At 41.6% G+C, this 21,760-nt stretch overlaps 1 protein-coding gene across 3 annotated transcripts in view; it reads left to right on the forward strand.

Annotated features, from left to right (window-relative positions):
• DST (dystonin) overlaps positions 1–21,760 on the forward strand; it is a 415,725-nt gene that overhangs the window by 182,986 nt on the left and 210,979 nt on the right. For all 3 annotated transcript variants that reach the window (XM_056108983.1, XM_056108981.1, XM_056108982.1), the window contains exons 7-9: positions 15,276–15,388; positions 15,481–15,587; positions 18,542–18,661. In XM_056108983.1, the coding sequence (XP_055964958.1) occupies positions 15,276–15,388; positions 15,481–15,587; positions 18,542–18,661 (340 nt within the window). The remainder of the gene's footprint in view (positions 1–15,275; positions 15,389–15,480; positions 15,588–18,541; positions 18,662–21,760) is intronic.

The raw sequence follows: 21,760 nt of genomic DNA on the forward strand, positions 1-21,760 counted from the left end.
GTTCCAGAGACATTTCTGTAGGGCACTAATCCATTTTTTTTTCTTTTTGGTTTTTGGGTCTCATCCAGCGATGCTCAGGGGTTACTCCTGGCTCTGCACTCAGGAATTACCCCTGGGGTGCTCAGGGGACCATATGGGATGCGGGGAATCGAACCCAGGTCGGCCGCATGCAAGGCAAACGCCTTTCCTGTTGGGCTATCGCTCCAGCCCCACTAATCCATTTTGGGATTCAATTGGGCGCCTCTGGACTGGCTGACTGTTGGTGCGCCAAGATGGCGCCTGGAGGCACATTGTGGGTGTGACAGCCAGCAGACAAGTGGGTGGGGAGCTGGGGAGAGGCAGCCTGGCGCTTATGCCACCATGTGGCATAGAGATTTAGTCCTGGAACGCTCATACCTGGGCCTTGCTTGTGGAAGCTCTTGGTTGCTGGAATTCCATCTGGAGTAGGTGGGGAGACTGCACCTGCTCCATCCGGGGTGCCCTGGTGAAATGGGCTCAGTATGGGGCCCCAAGAGAGATCTCTGGTGCTGTCTTCCGGGACCTGCTGCTGTATCTCTGACTTTTGATCTCTTTCGTGATTTCTGAAGCAAGAGCAGTAATAGAATCTACAGGGTGGCGCCGGAGTTGGTTTGTGGGGGTGACTGCCAGTGCTTCCATGTGTATTGGGAAGTGAGGAGGAGGTAACTCATCTCAACTCCGTGAAAGCCTGGAGATTTCAGTCACAAAACCTGCATACCTGAATTTTCAGCAGATTATATCTTGGTGGGGTTCATCTTGAGATGGTGGAGTCAGACCAGGGCTATGGCGGCAATTTTAGATTGTGGAAGCAAGCGGCTGCTGGGGGCTCTGCTTGGGCAGGCACGGGCCAACCTGCCCCCCTCTGATTTCCTCCAGTCTGCTCAGCCATGCGCGGGTCCGAGCTTAACTGTGGCTTTTGATCTCTTTCGAGATTTATCTATATAGTTTCTGAAATAAGACCAATAAATGCGCTTGTATAGCTGAGCTGGAGGGGGTTGTGGGCATGCCTCCCACATCCCTAACTTTTGGCCGTTTAATTTCTTGGTAAACTCGGTCCCAAGTTGTTGGGGTCCACCAGAGGCACAGAGGCAATTTTGGGGTGTCAGGAAGTCTGAAGGCACCATCAGGCTCTCGATGCATTGCCCCACTGTTACAGATTGACCTGTGGGTGGCACCATACCCAATTTCTAACCATTGTATCTTTAATTCCTTAGGGGGCTCACAAGCCCTATGTAATGTGTGTGCCTCCAATAAGCCAAATGCATTTGTGTCCTTATTCAGAGACTGCTTTTTGTATTTTAGTGTATCTGTGGCCTTTCCGCTTATAGTTTGGGGGATGCAATTGGCATATTATTATCTGTTTGTAATTGATTTCTAGATTAATTTACAGACTTTCTTTATAATGCTAAACCTTAATCTTTTTAAAAAACAAAGAATAATATATATGTTATTTCTTGCTTTACTTTCCCCCCTCATTTTTGGAAGTCTTTTCATGTAATTTTTATTTCATCCTTCTTTAATGATGCACATTGTTCTATTACAGGGATTTAACTATTTAATATCACCTTGTCTATAGATACTATGTACATATATATATATACATATATATTTTAAATTTTTATTGGTGAAACACCATGAGGTACAGTTGTAGACTTACAATATTTTGTGCTTGGGTTTCAGTTATACAATAACTGAGTACCGGTATCCCTCCACCAGTGCCCATTTTCCACCTCCAGTGCTCCTAGTATCCCTCCCACCCCCCATCCCACCTCAACCCTGTGGCAGGGCATTCCCTTTTGTTCCTTATCTCCTTTTGGGTGCTGTGGTTTTCAAAAGAGGCACTGAGTGGCAATCATGTTTGGTCTATAGTCTACTTTCAGCATGCTTCTCCCATCCTGGGAGGATCCTCCCAACACCCTTTACTTGGTGCTCCCTTCTCTATCTGAGCTGCCTTTTCCCCTAGCGCGTGCGGCTGGCCTCCAAGCCATGGAGTGAACCTCCTGGTACTTATCTCGACTATTTTGTTACTTTATATTCCCCAATACTATGTACTTTTAAATTCGAAAATGCTGATCCCTGCATCTTTGTGCAGATGTATGGATGTGTCTTTAGAACGTGTCCTTTAAGAGGACAAAGGGTATTGAATTTAAAATTTTAAGACATATGTCTGAATTTTCTGAAAGAACGGTACTGATGCGTACTCCTTCTCACTGTGTCCTCTCCATGATACCTTTGGGGAAGAAGCTTTTCATAGGGTAGGTGGTGGGTAGCTCTCAAGCAGGGGGCCTGGGGTTACTCCAAGTGATACTTCACCAACTGTGCCAAACAAGCCGGTCCTCGTGCCAGGCTATGCCACCTGGTGATGCTCAGTGCCTCTAAGACTTCACATGATGTTTCTGTGACCAAACTCAGGGCCTCAAGCAGGCAGAGCCTGACCTCTAACCCTTTGAGCTCTCTCTTAAGTCCCCGAGACAGAGACTTAAAAAAAATATAACAAACAACTTTTCCATCTTGTTTGCACCCTAGCAATTTAAATTTACCTTTTCATTCACTCTTCCATCAGACAGTCAAATACTTTTTTTTCTTTTTGGCATTTTGGGTCACCTGGCAATGCACAGAGGTTACTCCTGGCTCTTGCACTCAGGAATTACTCCTGGCGGTGCACCGGGGACAGTATGGGATGTGGGGAATCGAACCCGGGTCAGCCACATGCAAGGCAAATGCCCTGCCCGCTGTGCTATTGTTTCAGCCCAGGCAGTCAATTATTTTATTTCCGCTCTTGAAGTAGGTGCTGGTCTAAAATTTGAGACCCTCTGTTTCCCTCTCTCATGCAAACTCGCTCTCTAAACATGTATGTTCTTGTGTGAAGTGTCAGAGTGATACCACAATTTAACAAGTTAGGCTATCAGCATGGGGACTCTCTGGAGGAAACGTGCCAGAGACTGTCCATGGAGGATGGATGTGTAACGCTCTCTCTCAAAAGCTACTGTCAGCCCACCACTAATTGGATATGTGATGCCCAAGATGGGCTTTCAACGAAGACTCCCCCTGCCCGGGGACCTGACTCTGAAATCTATCCTGCTGTGGCCCTGTTTCCTGACAGATTTCTCTTACCCTACCTGATCAGCTGGCATGGGTTCTCAATTAACTTTTGTTTTTGAGGTTCATCTATTTTATCGTTAATACTTATTTTGACTTGTTTATGGGATCACGTTCTTAGGTTCTTCTGTCGTGAAAAAGGTCTATAGTTTATTTTCTGTCAAAGTGAAAAAATAATTGACCCATGGGCTGGAAAGATAGTATGGGGGTTAAGGTGCTTGCCTTGGCATGCAGCTGACCGGGGTTCTATTCTGACACTATATATGGTCCCTCAAGCACCACCAGGAGTCATTCCTGAGCACAGAGCCAAGAGTAATCCCTGAGCACAGCTGGGAGTGCTCCCTGGTTCCCCTCTCCCCAGTTAACCTATCCCTTTTTTTTTCAGGTGGGGGATGGTATTTATCCTAGAGCATACTTGCAATGACTCTCATAAATTCACTAAAATATAGATATAGAAGGGAGTCACTTTTCTACCAAAATCAGTACTATTTTTCATATTCGTTAAAATCATTCAGGCTGTTATAAGCTTGATTTATTCTTTGTCAGGTGAGAATCTTAATTTAATAGGTATCTTTTAATTTCTGTGGTTGTTAGATTCCAGTCGTGATGTACTGCCGAGTTAGCTGTAAATTATGTTATTTCTTATTCTTTGCTTTCTGGCTTTTTAGGACAGAACTACTTTGTTAAAAAAAAAAAAATAAAACTTCGAAAAAAAAAACCCCAAAAGAATAAAGCAATGGATTCAGGCATCTAGCTTGGCAGGAAGGAGAAACCACCTTTAAGGCTGGTTGCCACCTTGGCGTTCTTGGCCTTTGTCTCTTTCAGCGGCATGTACCCAAATATGAACATAAAGGAATGTCAGCTCCTAGTTATGAAATGGTGGGTGGGTCTCCTGCAAGTTCCCATTCACTTGCCAGGGGAGCGGGAGAACCATATTACAGGCCCTTTTATTTCCCCCCCTGAGGGGAGGGGACCAAGGAGACATCTTTCTGGGCCAATGAGAAAGGGGAGAGGATGCTAAGCCCGGACATGACTTAATCCACTCATCTTTAGGAATTTGTTATGGCAGCTCTGCTGCCATCACTGAATAAACGAGGCATATTTAATTCATTTTTTAAATTGTATGATCTATTGAAGAGCAATGTTATTTGATTTATGTGACTTCATTGATCAGTGTGGAAGTTAGAGAGCTGCGACCTAGGATACAGAAGTTGTTAGCTTGACAGCTAGGTAGAGACCTCTTTGGGTTTTCTTTTTTTGTTTTTTTTTTTTTTTGGGTCACACCCGCGATGTGCTGGGGTTATTCCTGACTCATGCACTCAGGAATTACTCCTGGCGGTGCTCGAAGGACCATATGGGATCCTGGGAATCGAACCTGGGTTGGCCACGTTCGCGTTGTACTATCGCTCCAGCCCCGAGACCTCTTTGTTTTTGGTTCTTTATTTGTTTTCCCACTTCTTTGCAGTCCGCCAAGCCCAGAACTAGCCTTCCAGCAAAGCCAGCAGGGCTTCCTGTGAGCCCAGCTCCATGTCTGCCTGTAAGCCAAGCAGTGACGCACACCAGAGAAAGTCACACTAGAGGGTAGCTTGTTCTTACTCTGGCTTCATGATTTCCAAGCCTCACGTGGTTTTTGCCCTGCTCTGTGCCCTTCACCCCTTTTCTCCCTCGAATGGGTTTTTCTTTTTATCTATTTAGTTTTAATTTTTTTAATTGAATCAGTTTTTTAATGGAATCACCCATGAGGTATGGTTACAAAGCTTTCATGTTTGAGTCCCATCCCAACCCTCCCCCTGTCTCTATGGCTGACGATTTCCCCCCTACTCTCTCTCTACTTTTGGGCATTGTGGTTTGCAATACGGATACTGAGAGATTATCATGTTTTTTCCTTTATCTACTTTCAGCACACATCTCCCATCTCGAACGATTCCTCCAACCCTCATTTTCTTAGTGATCCCTTCTCTGTTCCAGCTGCCTCGCATGAGCTTTTCTTCCCCCCTTTTTTAGTTTGCTTGTTTTTGGGTCATACCCAACAATGCTCAGGGGTTATTCCTGGCTCTGTACTCAGGAATTACTCCTGGCGGTGCTCAGGGGAACTATATGAAATGTCGGATATTGAACCCAGGTCAGCTGCATGCAAAACAAATACCCTACCTGCTGTACTGATCACTCCAGCTCCTCACATTTTTTTTAACCTTTCACCATACTTATATTTATATTTATTTTTTAAAACAAATTTTATTTATTTATTTATTTTGCTTTTTGGGTCACACCCAGCAATACTCAGGGATTACTTCTGGCTTTGCACTCAGGAATTACTCCTGGCAGTGCTTGGGGGACCATATGGGATGCTGGGGATCAAACCTGGGTCAGCCACGTGCAAGGCCAGTGCCCTCTCCACTGTACTATCTCTCCAGCCCCTCGAGTCTGATTTTTTTGCATTTTAGGTCACACGGGGCGATGCTCAGGCGTCCCTCCTGGCTCATGCACTCAGGAATTCCTCCTGGCGGTGCTCAGGGGACCCTCTGGGATGCTAGGCATCAAACCCAGGTTGGCCGCGTGCAAGGCAAACACCCTACCCGTTGGGCTATCGCTCTGACCTCATATTTATCTTTAACACTTAAAAAAATGGAATCACAATGAATTACAAACTTACTTATGATTAAGTTTCAGTCGTACAATGTTCCAGCATCAAGCCCTTCATTCCTGTCCCCAGTTTCCCCCTGCTCTCTAACCTGATGATCTGGACTTGTGTTCTCGAAGAAAATTGAGGGCAGCTGGTGGAATTTCAACCAAAGATAAAAGTTTTTGCATTCATCCTTGTCATCTTTGCTCCCATTTAACAGAGGAATCGTTTCTCCCCTTATCTGCCTCCCTGGGCTGGAGCGATAGCACAGCGGGTTGGGCCTTGCACGCAGCCGACCCAGGTTCGATTCCTCTGCCCCTCTCGGGGAGCCTGGCAAGCTACGGAGAGTATCTTGCCCGCACGGCCGAGCCTGGCAAGCTCCCCGTGAGGTATTCTATATGCCAAACACAGTAACAAGTCTCACAATGTTACTGGGCCCGATCAAGCAAATCGATTAACAACGGGAGGACAGTGACAGTGATCTGCCTCCATCTGTGTGCCTGGCTCTCACATAAACTCTGGTCTCACAATCATTGTTCAAAACTCTGGTCTCACAATCATTGTTCAATCAAAATTTCCTTCTCAGCAGATATCTCTCATGGGGTCTTCTGCAGGCTGGTGACCCTCCATTGATCACACAATAAAACCTCTCCCCCAACCCCAGGCTTTTCCCAGTTACCACTTTATCTCACTGTTTTCTCTCATGGCCAAACTTCCCAAAGAATTGTCTCTACTTTCCATTTTCATCAGTTTATTTCATATTTATTCCTCAACCCACTCTATGCTGACTTTTGTTTCTGTAATCTATAAAAAAATACTGTTTTTGAGGGTGGTAATTATGTGACTCTTGTGACAGAATCCGATAGGCAATTTTTAGAACTCATCTTTCTCATGTCTTAGTATGGCAGGCCCTTGTGAATGTCATTCATTCAGTGCCATTTTCTTAAAATATGTGTAAGAAAAGAAATTCATGCCAGTGTTGAACAAGACAATGTTAGTTATGTTTTTGAGGTGCTTTCTTTTTGTCTTTTGTTTTGGGGCCACACCAGCGGTGTTCAGGAATTATTCCTGGTGGTGCTCGGGGGACCCTGTGAGATGCCCAGGACCAGCGTGCAAGGCAGGCACCCTACCTGCTGTACCATTGCTCTGCCCCCAAACAATCTTATTTAAAGTAGTTTTCCCTGAGGTCATCATTGACAAGAATCTTCCCCTGGTTATTAACTGTAACATCAATTGTATTTGACCCTGTGGACCACTCTGCTGGAAATACTCTTTCTTCGAATTTATACGCTGCATTACTGACTTTTCTCTCGTTTGTCTGATTGTTCCTTTTTCAATTCCCTTTCTGACTCAGCTTTCTTTACAGAACCCCTAACACGTTAGAGTTTTTCAAGACTGTTCCTTTGACTTTCTCTGTATCGATTCTTATTCATACCCACCTTCCCTGTTACTGGAGCGGGCGTTGTGAATTCTGCAGATTTGACCTTAGAGCCATCTCCTGGCCTGTCAGGGTCAGTCTACCTCCGCTCTGTTCTTTTGCAAGACGTTGTGGCACCCTCAATGGATTTTTGTGGGGCTCCTTATATCACTTTAAATTTATTTCTTCTTTTTTTAAATTTTTATTAGTGAAACACCATGAGGTACAGTTGTAGACTTACAAATTTCTGTGCTTGGGTTTCAGTTATACAATGATCCAGTATCCATCCCTCCAGTAGTGCCCATTTTCCATCATTTATACATTTTTTAAAAATTTTTGTTAGTGAAACACCATTTCTTACCCATCTGACTTCAGTTCAGGATCAGTTAATCTCTTATAATCTTCCTAGTGCATTTTCCCTAGTTCCTGGAAAAATGTTCAGAATTCTTTAAGACGTTCACGAGACTCTGCATCAGTTGGTTCCTGCCACCCAACCAGCCTCATCCCTGTCCAGGTTCTCTTTGCTGTGGGCTCTTCACCCAGGTCTGCTCTCTTGGTCCCTGCACTCCCTTCAAGTACAGAGCACACGTGTTCTCTCTCCCTCTGGCTGCCTCGTTTACTCCTGCTTTATATGGGAGCTCTGAGCACTCTGTATTTATGAAGCTTATATGCCTGGTGCCCCACTCCTGGGTACACAGGACACTAAACACTGAATGAAGGAATGAACTTGCTAATTGGTGCCTGAAAGAGTTATAAGTCGCATCCCAAAGTCAGAGTTAGGCCTTCTATGATTACATTTTCATTACTACTGATTCTGTGTCAATAGACACTTCTAAATCACTTGCATAAATTGAAGTTCACTTAGTTTTACAAATGCTTTGTCCTAAATCCTCCCTTGGCTCTTTGGCAGCAAATCAGCCGAGTTTGTCAAAACTTCCAGCTCTAGCAGCCCCCATCCTTCCATTTCCAGATGCTTCATCAGGGATAATTGAAATTCTAGATTTTTTCCCCCCGCCTTTGGGGTTACACCTGGCGATGCACAGTGGTGTTACTCCTGGCTCATGCACTCAGGAATTTCTCCTGGTGGTGCTCACGGGACCCTATGGGATGTTGGGATGTTGGGAATCAAACCCCGGTTGGCCGCATGCAAGGCAAATGCCCTACCCACTGTGCTATCTCTTCAACCCGTAGATGATTTTTTTTTTTTGAATCAATTCTTTTAATGACACAAGTGGTTTTGCAAGTTCTGTTTTTAATATTCTGTAGAGGGGAAATGAGACAAAGTTTTCTGTATGTGTGTCTATATGTGTATTCAGAGCCAGAGAGCAAGTTCAGACTCGATTTAGAAAGGGTTGAATGCATAGGCCTGAGGTTGTGGTGATGTTTGGACCCCACAGTATTGGGGACCTTCAGGACCAGCCCAGCAGTGGTCAGGTATTTCAGGGCCTCACCTGGCAGTGCTCAAGGACCTCCAGGGCTGCACCTCAGTTGCAGTGGGTGGGGTTTTGTGATACAGAACACCTGAGTCATAAGCTCTGCTAACTCTTTTCATATATGCATAGTATAATGTATTCTCTTACACATGTGAAAATTTTCTTTTGACTTTCATTGTTTGTTTGTTTGGTATTTGGTTTTGGGGCCATACCCGGCAATGCTCAGGGATTCCTGCTGCCTCTGTGTTCAGGAATCACTTCTGGTGGTGCTTGGGGGATCATATAGGATGCCAGGGATCAAACTTTTGTGATACCATCGATATTTATATGCTAGCCTCTAGGCCTTTTTTGTTGTTGTTTGTTTTGTTTTGGGGCCACTCACAGTGGTGCTCAGGGTTTACTCCTGGTTCTGCAATCAGGGCCTGGGGTTCTCCGGGGGGCCTTTTGGGATGCTGGGAATCCAACCGGCGGTGGCTACGTGCAAGTATGTTGGAACATTGTAAGCCTTACACTCTATTATGAACAACTTTGTAAATTGCAAGTTCCACATACCTGTTGTACTATTGCTCCAGCCCCCATGATTACCTTTTTGATTGAGGACAAACATTATCGCTTAGTGTCTTTTGGAATGATCAGACACCTCATAATCAGAGTTTAAGTGGTTTTTAATTTTAACAAAAGAAAATAAAATCTCTTAACCAAATGCTGTGTTTTCTCTGATTTATCATTTGACTGGGTTTTCCAGTCTTAGGCTAAGACTCCATAGCCCCCCACCCCTGCAGTTACAAACTTGTTCTTTTCCTCTTGTTTTGAATAATAAAAAAAAGAACATTGGAAAAGAAAAAAAATTTTTTGTTAAGATTAAAATTTTTATTATTTAATGCCTAATCCTAAAAAATATAAAACAAAACTCCAATTTGAAAGATAGTTCGTAGTCATCAGAAGTATAAAAGTCAAACAAATCATAGGACATTAATGAAAGGACCGGAATATTTAAATATTAATGTAATGAATATAATTAATTTAAGATACATGTGATACCTGATATAGTTTCAGATGTTGTAAAGTGGTCTGTACAGGGTACAGATGGACTAGTTGACGTTGTGATTGCTCAGTAACTAAAAGTCGCTTCAGTTACTGTTGTTTCCCTATTAGTCACAGTGCTTGAATGTGTACCAGTGTTCGTGGTAGATACAGGAGTTGTTTGTGAGGCAGTGGAAACTTAGGAGGAGTCCAAGGGTGTTTTAGTGTTGGCAGTGGAGAACTTCACATTATCTGTAGGCTTGTAGAAATTTTTTTTTTACAGTAAGATGGGCAGTCTCACACCGAGGGCAGTAGGCAGTAGGTGTGTTTGTGTGTTCTTGCTAATGTTATTGGATAGTACTGCTGCCTTGGTGTCCTCTTTTCATTTATATCCGGCCTCTCCAAAAAAACAAATGTTAATTTTGAAAGAAAGGGAAAGATTCATTAGAGAGAGAAAATTCCGGATGACTCAGACCATAAACTTGCTTGTTAAGCCTCAGAAAAAGAGGGGAGAGAGCCAATTCAAGATTCCAGGATTTTTCTCTCCATGTCCTAGTCTGCAATTAGGGCCCTCAGTTCATTTCAGGAGTGGAAAGTTGATGTAGTAGAGTGTATATTGATGAGTGCTGGTTGCTTAATTATCTGGAATTTCATCTTTTTTTTTTCTTATATTTACTTGAGCCCGGCAAGCTACCGAGAGTATCTCGCCTGCACGGCAAAGCCTGGCAAGCTACCCGTGATGTGTTTGATATGCCAAACACAGTAGCAACAAGTCTCACGATGGAGACGTTACTGGGCCCGCTTGAGCAAATCGATGAACAACGGGAGGACCATGACCGTGACTTGATCTAAGGAAGGCAGCACATGCATGCTTAGTTTGGCATTTCTCTGGGGAGTAACCCCATCGTTAACAGTCCCACCAACAGCAGGCACAGAGTTTCTTCTTTATTTTCTTTATCTTGTTTTTTGTCAGCTTCATCTCAGACGTTTAATTAGTTTACTGTTGAAATAGTTCTCACTTTCTGATGCCATCATGGTGATGCAGTGAGCTCAGGCTTTGGGCTAAGGCAGACCTCAGTATACAAATCTTCCCGTCTCATGGCAGATTGTGATTTATTCAAGATGTGTGTCCTCTTGGAGCTTTTTGTTTGCTCCTCTGTAAGTTCAGGATGAGTTACACAACGTCCTGCTTCGGGTTGAGAGGCTTTAAAGAGGCGAATCGCTTTGCACTCCCTGTCCCCGACTGAATATCAGTGTGTGTTCTCTTCTCAGAGTCATTTCGTTGCAGGCTTTATTTTGTATGGCAGCCTAGTTGGCAATGTACATTGAAGAGGAGGGCAGCTGAGAACCTGTCAAAGGAGAATCTGGGCCCAGTAATTTTTCCCTTTTCAAATTGAACATGAATTCCTTCTTTGTTTTCACTGCCTGCCTATTTTTCAAATTGTTTTCACAGAGAAAATTCCTTGTAAATCTCAGATGGGTGTGTGTCTGTTGAGGCCCTTGGAGGACTCTGACATTATTTCCTTGTTCCATGTGGATTCTGATAAGCATTTGAAACTCTGATTAGAACTCTGAGAGATGTTATTAAAATTAGTGAAATCTTCAGATAGGTGGAATTTAATTTATTTTCCTTGTACTTAAAACATGTTGTTTGGCACGATAGGATGTGGAAGACTGAGGAGGAAGCCTTTAGGCAGTCTTTTTTGAATAGTTCCAGCCAAGTATCACATTATAGAACTCGCATTCACTTTCAAAAGTCACTTCAGAATTCTCGTGTGAGCTACTGTAGAAAGGTTTCAAGTTAGGAAAGTTGCTTGGGTTGTCTGTATCAGCATTTTTGGATGCAGTTTTGATGTGCTGCAGTTTTGATTGTTAGTATAGGTGATGACCTTTATATGAGTGCATTTGTATATATTAAATTATATGTAAGTCTCCATTTGCGTACTTACATATGCACACATACATGTAGTTATGCCCACATGTATTTTTATGTGTGTATAGGAAGAAGATTCATTTAAGATCGGTGTTTTATGACAGATGAACATGAATTGATCTAAACTTATTAGTATTTCAGCAACAGACTCAAAACAACTCATTTTTCCTTCCCCCATACATTTTGGGGACAAATATAAGGGCATTAAACCTACATGTAAACGCTTTGCAAGTTTTATCCTCGTTTGCAATTTTAATAGATCTTTTTTGGTTTTATACTTTAAATTTAGATTTTATGTTCTCTTCTGTATTTGCGTTTTTGGTAAACTGTTTCTAATCATTTTATAGGTATAAAGCAAGGTTTTAAAAATGTTAAAAAATTCATCCATGATTTAATCATTCAGAAAAGATTATGATATCACTGAATAATCTCACAACGGTTAGAATGACTTTTTTTCCCCCCATAAAAATACAAATGCATGTTGTTTTTAACTGACAGGATTACATGATAGGATTTTGAAAGGTGTCTAGAAAATAGTGAAGTCGGCATAGTTAATGCTCCGTCCTCTAAACTAAAATACTGGAATCTGGTCTCTCCCTTCTACACAGTATAGTATAGCATAGTCTTGGGTTAGCCCAGTGTACTAGGGAGAGAAATTTCCTGTTAATATTACATAAAAAGGAAACATGAAGTTCTTAGAATGAACATAAAATTGTTTTGGGAAAATAGCTTTTTTTTTTTTTTTCCCTCCCTCTTTTCTCCCGACTCTCCACCATCTGTAGTTTTAAAAGACTATATTACCTCAGGGAGACTGAAGAAGGAAAGAGGTAGGCAGGTCAAAGCCTGCATTTCTTCTGAAGAACCCGAGGAAAAGCAGGATGAAGGTTAGAAATGACCAGAGCTACCTTACTGGAGGCGGAGAGTGGTGAAGACTTTGAAGTTATTTCTTTTTCAGTATTTAAGTGGTTGTTGGTGTTTTTGTTTTTTGTACTTTGTTTCCTGACGTCATCTCATCTACTGTTGTCTTTTAAGGGAGGAAAACTATTTAAGCTTTTGTCCCATGAATGTGTTAAATTCTATGATAAAAGAGATAACTTATCCGAACCCAATCTATTATACAGCCGCTTTTGTGCTGAAACACCCCTGTCACTGTGAAGAAGTTTTATGTCTTACTCGCGAAATCAGAAGCTTCATTCTTCAATGATTTTATTCATGCTCTCTGGGATTAGTCATTGTTTACTTTCTTTGCTAATGGCAGGGTTCTCAGAACAACGTGCCGTTTCTTGTTAGGAGATTTGGCAAACACAGAAAGGCTGTTTCTTATTTCTTCAAAATGTTGAACTCTGGAAGCGAAGGAATTTTTTTGAACTTTAGATATTTGTTTTTGTCTAGACTGTCATACATACCTCTTCAAGTTGGCAGAGTTTTCAGAATGCTTTTATGTGAATAAAAGATGTTATTTTTAGAGGTATGCCACTAGTTATTGTTCCTATAATAAATGTAGGATTACATTTTTAGGGGATCATATTGATAGCATGTGAAAAATACTAAAGAATTTCTCAAGTTCCTGGGAAATAAGGAGGACGCTGCTTTTCATGGTGATTTCAACTATAATGTGCTATGAAAAAAAGTAACTAGATTTCCTTGAAGATGTTTTTTTCATCAGAGAAAAGTAAAAGAGCAAATTATTTGTCATTCTAACATTAATGATATGATTTTCAGTTTCTCATATAAACAATCTCCCAAGTAGTTGTCAAATTTTCTTGCATTTTCTTCCCCATGCTACCTCTGAGTCCTTGTTCTCTTTCTCCAGATTCACAGATGATTATAATGTGCAGACCAGGATTCACATAGGACGCTTTTGTATGAAACATTGCCTTAGAAGTTAATGAATGAGTTCTTAGTGATTTAGGGGTGGAGTCAGGGTGGATGCCACTTTTTTTTTTTTAAGGTTTACCGATTTCACCTTGTTTTGTATTCTTAGAAAGCTTTGTTTTTGAAATGAAACTTTCCTAATTGGCCTCTGGTCTTGAGTTAAATTTGCAACTATCATATTTTGCCCAATTTTATATCAGGAGTACAGGGCCCTCCTCAAAGACATTTTAGCCAACAACAGCTTGCAGTGCAACAGAATGTTTCCAAAAGGAAATCCCAATATATTGGTGAGGAGTTGGGGGTGAGGTAGTGTAATATGTGACCTAGATATGTAATAAAGTATTCCATCTAGGTGTCTATAAATTGGACTCTATGACTTTTGCACAATGATGAAGAAAAGTAGCAATACTTTTCTTTTTTTCCAAAATTCATTCCCATTGTTAGGTGATGTGTGCATTAGGGAAATCTTACTGTATATAGATAATTTCAAAGAATCTCTGTAGTTTCTACAATGCCCAAATGGGGAGGAGACAAAGAGAGAGATAGAGAGAGACACACACACAGAGATACAGAGACAGAGAGAGATAGAGAGAGAGAAAGATGGCATCTGCCATGCAGGCAGGTTGGGGTTGGGGTGATGGGAGGGAGCCTGGGGACACTGATGCTGGGAAATGTACCCTGGTGGAGGAATGGGTGTTGGAATACTGTATGACTGAAATCAATCATGAACAGCTTTACAAGGGCATATCTCACAGTGACCCAATTAAAAAGTTTCAAAAAAGAAAGAATCTCTGTGGTATGAGCATTGTTTAAGTCTCACAAAATACAAAGAGATGAAGGTCTGGTGTATGAGAGAGGAAAAGAGGAAGAGGGAGCTCACACATACTTGTGAAGATATTAATGAGTGCTTATTTTGTTCATTGGCGATTCAAATTCCAAATTAACCAACATACTATCTTATCTGTAGAGATTTACGGAATAGCCCGGTCTGTGCCCCTCCGTATGTCAATTTGAGGCTATAATAGCGAAGTTTATTCAAATGTGGTTCTTAATGAATTGAGTTGACTAGTCGGGAATGGGTATGCGTAATAAAGAGTGAATTTGTAGTACATGATTATCCTGAGTGCTGAATTGACTGTGATTAGTCCAGGAATAGAATGAGATCAGGGATCAGGCAGAAAAGCAAGGGTTTGGAAGACTGAACAAAAAAGTCTTGGAAGACTTTGCAGGGGGGGAAAAAGTCTTGGAAGCAAAGAAGAGCTCTCTGTAAGGATGGCAGAAAACAAATGAAAATGATCATGCTGTGTGCATGGCATTGAATTGAGTGCCTGTTTTCAGGCTTGGGGAGAAACACTGGGGAAAAAGGTTTGTGATGGACTGAGGGCAATTGTTGGACGAGGCCAGCTGAAATCGGTTGATTGGAACAAAGAACTCAGTTGAGAAATTTGTAGGTGTATTGAATTTTTAAAACTTTTCTTGCTGCGTTTATTTGTGGCATACAGTAGTTTCTTTCTTTTTTTTTAAATTTGATTTTTGGGTCATACCTGGCAATGCACAGGGGTTACTCCTGGCTCTGCACTCAGGAATTACTCCTGGCGGTGCTCAGGGGACCATATGGGATGCTGGGAATCGAACCCACGTTGGCCGCATGCAAGGCAAACGCCCCACCTGCTGTACTATTGCTCCAGCCCCTCAGTAGTTTCTGAAACAAGAAATAATAGACATTTGGTGAAAATTTCATCAAGCACAGACTCAGAATTAATATTCAGAGACGTTAAATAGGTACAGGTGGAAATGTAATATTGAGTTAGTATGTGAGACAACTTAATAAAGTGGATTTTTTTTTCCTTCTAGGCCGGACCTGATAGACATGAATACTGTTGCTGTTCAAAGCAACCTTGCAAATTTAGAACATGCTTTTTATGTAGCAGAAAAAATCGGTGTCATTAGACTTCTTGACCCTGAAGGTGAGCTGTTTTGCGGTCTCTCTTGTAGACTGAAGTGAAAATCTGCTCCGAAGGTCTCAGCATTTTGAAATAATTTCTGTTACTGCTTTTAGATGTTGATGTCTCCTCACCTGATGAAAAATCAGTAATAACTTATGTGTCATCCCTCTATGATGCATTTCCCAAAGTCCCAGAAGGAGGTGAAGGCATCGGTGCAAATGTAAGTATTGATTACGCCATCCTTAAAGCTGCTGATTCAGTAATAATTAGTTCACTGAACTTTTGGATGTGATTTTTGTCTGTTTTCTTTTTAAGGCACACCTTACAGTTATCAGGGTTTATCCTTTAGGTGCCAGGCATCAGACCTGAGGTACCTTCATGCAGAACCAGAGCTCAACCCTTTGTACATTTTTCCTTGCCCTGGATATGCTTTTTGTAGTTCTAAAATATTTTAATGTTTAAATATTAATTAAATATTTAATATTAAAATAGTAAAATATTTCATTAAATATTTAAATATTTAAAATATCTTAATTGACCATTTTTTTACTATTTAATAAACTATACAATAAACATTTGAAGGCACCATTCTACCACTAAAATTATAACTAAGACCATCTATTCTGTGTCATAGTTGAAATAAGTTGCATAGCATTTTGTGTGTAATAACTATATGAGTAATAGCTCTATGAATTTGGAAATTTTTATTTTTAGTTTGCTACTATATTCCAACTGCTCTATTTGTTGACTGATTCTAGGACATTTCAGTTTTGTCTTTTTCATTTTATTTTTGCTTTTTGGATCACACCCGGCATTGCACAGGGGCTGCTCCTGGCTCATGCACTCAGGAATTACTCCTGGTGGTGCTTGGGGGACCCTATGGGTTTCTGGGACTCGAACCTGGGTTGACTGCGTGCAAGGCAAATGCCCTTCCTGCTGTGCTATCGCTCCAGCCCCAACATTTTACTTTTGAAATCACTCTCATGTTTGTTAACTCATAATTCCATGAAATAATTGTTTTTTCATTTTAAAGGTATGACTCAGAGGAAAGTTCCTTGATTTTGCTAGATTTTTACCAGACTTATTTTGTCGCAGGGCATGGTATCTGCTGACACATAGCTTTACAGTCTTTATTATTGCATGGTCACCCAGAGATCTGCATATTTCAGTTCAGTAATACATTTGATAGAGGTCATGTTGGCAGGTCCTTATATGTTTCTGGAAGAGCACAGAAAGTCCTGTGTGTGCTTGCATTTCCAGATGATCCCTGAGCCCCACACCCTCCCCTGGGTCTCTCCCTTACTCTTGGTAGATGCGTTTTTGTTTTCCTTGAAGATTTAGGAGCTCATATTGGTGGGCTCATTTTACTGGTGTCTCTCTTCATCACTGTGTTGTTATTTCTGGGCTTCCATTTTTCTTCTTTTACTCTTTTTTCTCCAAGATCTTATTCTTTCTTTTGTTTGTTTGTTTGTTTGTTTGTTTTTTGGGGTCTGTAGTGATAGCACAGCAGTAGGGCATTTGCCTTGTGCACAGGCAGCCTGGCCAAGGCAGGTTCGATTCCTCCGCCCCTCTCGGAGAGCCTGGCAAGCTACCGAGAGTATTCAATATGCCAAACACAGTAACAAGAAGTCTCACAATGGAGACGTTACTGGGTCCGCTCGAGCAAATTGTTGAACAACGGGAGGACAGTGTTTTTGTGTTTGTCTTTTTTGGGTCACACCTGGCATTGCACTGGGGTTCCACCTGGCTCTGCACTCAGGAATTACTCCTGGCGGTGCTCAGGGAACCATATGGGATGCTGGGAATCGAACCCGGGTCAGCTGTGTGCAAAACAAATGCCCGAGCTGCTGTGATATTGCTCCAGCCCCAATCTTATTCTGTCTTGATATGAAACTTGCGCCCATACTCACCCTCTCCTCTGATGTTTGCCTTCAATTCAGCGAAGTTTGGTTTTGTAATATTTCTTGTGAAGATTTCTTGTTTATCTTTTCACTCCCCCCCCAAAATTTCTGACATATCTCTTGACACTGAAATGGGAATGAAAGCTTGCCCTTGGCTTTTCATCTCCATTATGTCTGTCTGTTATGTACCCTGCTGCCAAATTAGTTTGAAAAAACTTAGTGATTATACCGAACACGCAGGATTAAATCTAATCTAGATATTCTGACTTTCAGAATTCTGCGTATGTTAATGTCACTTACCTACATACTTTCACTGGGATGTCTCAACATGAACAGTTTCCTGGTAGCGAGGCAATTTCTCTTTCAGAGTCCCAACTCCCTTAGACTCCCTACTTCGTCTTCTGACTTCCCTACCACCACCCCCCAGCTACTGACTGTCCAGGGACTTCCTCTGTCAAAAAGCTTTTAGTGACTATTTTGAAGCACATAGACGCTTACTTGATTTTTATCTCAACTCCTGATTCAGATATTTCAACACCTAATTAAGCACTGCTTTTAATTTTCTTTAACTGGTCTGTATTAGGAATCAATCCTTGCCTCTCCATCTCAACAGTAACTCTTTGATAGTAGGTATTGTCTTAATATATTTTATTTTTATTGCCATACTTAGTCCAGTGCTTTGAACATAATAAGCACTCACTTAGTACCTAATTGAAAATAGAAGTTGACAACCTTTCTGTCTCTTCCACTTTAAAGAAGTTTGCTTACTGAGTCCTTAAAAAATGCCACCGTGGGTTTTCTGTAATTTTCATTGCTGCCTGATTTGTTTACATATCATACAGCTCCTTTGAGTTTCAGGTTCTCAGTGGACTTAGATCGTCAGAGGGTTGCAGAAGAAGCTACTACCTTAGCTTATACAAGACGTTACTCCTCCTTCTTGATCACCTGGCATAGGACCCAAAATAACTGTGGAGTTTTTTCCTATTGTTCTTGGATGTGGTCTCAAAAGCTTCTCAACGCAGTGTTCCTGGCAATCATGCTCTCTGATCAGAATTGGCACTTCTTTGATTAATTTTAGTGGTCAGAGTTGGATCCCATGTTTTTAAAGCTGTGTATGTAGAAAGAATTTGGACTGGGTGGAAAATAGAAAGCATTTAGTTGGCTTTTCTTGGGTTTAGACATATGAAAATTCATAGTATGATGACCGACCAAAGTGGTATGATTGCTGATATCTACAGACATAAACCTTTTCTGTCATTTTTTTTAATTCCAGGATGTTGAAGTCAAATGGATTGAATACCAGAATATGGTGAACTACCTCATTCAGTGGATTAGACACCATGTGACCACCATGTCTGAGAGAACATTTCCTAATAATCCTGTAGAACTAAAGGTCTGTGTCTCTAGGATTCCTTTACTTCTGTACTTAGGTTTCGTTGTGTGGTTCCAGGGGTTGTGGTTCCCAAGCTTTTTACATGTGTGGCATAAACTTGTAGAATGTTTTGTTTGGGGGCCATACTTGGCTACACTCATGCCTTACTTCCTGACTTTGTGCTCATGGATTACTCCTTGGAGGGGCTTGGGGACCCATATGGGATGCAGGGATCGAACCTGCCACCATGTATAAGGCAAGGGCCCTATCTATTATATTATCCCTCTGGCTAGTGAGACGTAAACTTTTAAAGGATGCTATAGTAGTCCCATAATCTGGAATACAGCAGAAACCTTTCATATGAAGCCACTAATAAGTCGGCATAATTAAAATCTGTCATCCTGTAATACAGTGTGTGAAGGTAAACATCATTAATTAAAACATAATAACATCCTGAAGAAATTTATAGTGTCTTAGTTTTAGTTGGAGAAAGATTCAAGATTTAGTCCGAGCTAGTTGTGAGCTGACATTGCCAGTTTGCTTTTGGTTTATTTTGTTTATTGATACTTGGATCTCATCAGATGGCAGAAGGCTGGAAGAAGGTTGCAGAAGTACAGCAAAGACTAGGAGACAGCCAGTGGTCACAATCTAGCAAAAACCTGTCTTCCAGGAACTAATTTTATATAGCAAGGATGCATACTGTATTTCACCAAGAATTCAGAGATACTTATTCTGACTTGAAGTAGAAATGAATTCATGACTTAGAAAACTATTTGCTCTTACATATGAAGGTCTACCCAATTCTTTGAGCCAAAGGTATAGAAACAAAAGAAAAACACACTGAAATTGAAGTCGCCTCATTTATGTATTCGAATTTATAATAGCAAAGTAACTGATTTTATGTCAAGATTCTGTTACCTGATTATTGACAGTAGAGCTTAGTTCCTTTAGTTTTGTTTTAACGATTGAACTGAGATCACAAAAACGGTCATACTAGAGAGTGGGTACCATTAAAGCTAGTTGTTATGGTTATCCAAAAACAGAGCATATCTGTGGAGTGGTTCTTATTTAGCAGGGCATGAGGGTACTTGGCATGTGATAATCTTATGCCTTTAAAATATTCTCAGTTTGACGCTTCCTGACGTGCAGGTAAATATGTTCAGTCCAAGAAAGCTTTCCCTCTTCTGTCGCCACATCTATCACGACAGCAAAAACACAAACAGGCATTGCATCCTTCCTTACAGAAGCACTCTATTTGGAGTTCCAGAAGGCTGTCAGATTTCAAGTTCAAATAATTTCCAAGTGGATTCCGATTTTAGGTATAGTTGAGCAAACTGACTCCTGGGTGATGCAGGTTCTTAAAGTGAGGAACAAAGTTTGAGTGAGCCACAGATCACTGCTCGTAATCTATGAGGTTAGATCATAATATTGGGAAGAAAATACACCTTGGGGGGAAAATGGCAAATAAATTTATTAGCTGCCCAGACAATAAATTGGAATCCTTCTGAGATGTGTTCTGCTTGAAGAGTGACAGGAACTTAATTTAGAACAGTGTGAATTAAGATGAAAGAATGAATGCTTAGTAAATATGGTGGTATTAAATATATAAGCATTTGTATATGTGGGTGTGTATGATACTGGGGATCAAACTGTTGCTGATGTGGGGGAGGAGTAGTGGTTCACTGCACAGTGGAAAGGAGGTAGCCACCAAAGAGGAAGTGTTGCAGTCTTACACCCACCCCACCTCCCCTGCCCAGCACCTCACTCTCAGGACCTTGTGGGTGAAGTCCCCAGGGAGATCAAGACTGGTGAGTGTGCCTGAGTTCTGCCCAGCCTGGATCTTGCATCTCTGCCAACTCTACTAAGGCAGCATCATCTGTACTTGAGATCCATTTAGTTGGCCTGGCCTGGGCGCTGGTGCCTGCCTCCTTAATTTGGGGAGCTGTGGTTTGCAGGTTGCAATGAGGCCATGCTATTCCAAGGAAAAGAGGAAATCAGTCCTGACCTCTGCAGGCTCCTAGGTTCATTTGTCTGTTCCCACAGAACAGAATCTCGGGAGAAGACAGTGCAGCAAAAATAACTCTTATTTTTTTTTGTTCTTTTTTTTTAAAAATTTTGTGCTTGGGTTTCAGTCATACAATGATCAAGTACTCATCCCTCTACCAGTGCCCATCCTCCACCACCACGGGTCCCAGCATCTCCCTCCCACCCCCGTTCCCCCATCCCCCCCTGCCTCTGTGGCAGGGCATTCCCTTTTGTTCTCTCTCTCCTTTTGGGTGCTGTGGTTTGCAAAAGAGGCATTGAGTGGCAATCATGTTTGGTCTAGAGTCTACTCTCAGCATGCATCTCCCATCCTGGGAGGATCCTCCCAACACCCTTTATTTGGTGCTCGCTTCTATATCTGAGCTGTCCAGGCCTTGTTTGAGCCGAGTCTTCAACCTGGAGCTGGGGGGGTTAGAATTCTTAAATATTTCTTGATTTAAAAAAAAAAGTGCTTTCTTGAAACTAAATGCTAAGGGGCTTCCTTGCTTGACTGCTTACTTCAAACCAAGGACCTCGCATATGCTTGGCAGGCATTTTACAATTGAACCTTCCCCCCAAGCTAAGTGATTTTTATAAAGATCCTTTTCAATAAAACAAATATATTTAGGATATTCTCTGGTTTGTATCTATACCTTATATACTGATTACAGAAACTAGTAAATAGTTTAAAAACTAGTTAATAATTGCACGTTCATATTATTTCTCTATGTAGGAGCCAGCATCTAATTTTGTTTACTACACAATGTTTTGTGTAGTTACTTTGGTCAGTGAGGCATTAAAACAGAAAGAGTAGATAGGGGGCCCCTGGCAATGAGTTTCTCAGGAACTAATAAAACGAAGATGTGTAGGGGGGCTGGAGTGATAGCACAGCTGGTAGGGTGTTTGCCTTGCACATGGCCAACCCAGGTTCGATTCTTCCCAGCATCCCATATGGTCCCCTGAGCACAGGCAGGGGTAATTCCTGAGCGCAGAGCCAGGAGTAACCCCTGTGCATCGCCAGTGTCACCCAAAAAGCCAAAAACAAACAAACAAAAAACAAAAACCCCAAAACAGCATCAACAAAAAAGTAAAACCAAG

Source organism: Sorex fumeus, unplaced genomic scaffold, assembly GCF_029834395.1.
Source record: "Sorex fumeus unplaced genomic scaffold, SorFum_2.1 ptg000241l, whole genome shotgun sequence".
Lineage (NCBI taxonomy): Eukaryota > Metazoa > Chordata > Mammalia > Eulipotyphla > Soricidae > Sorex > Sorex fumeus.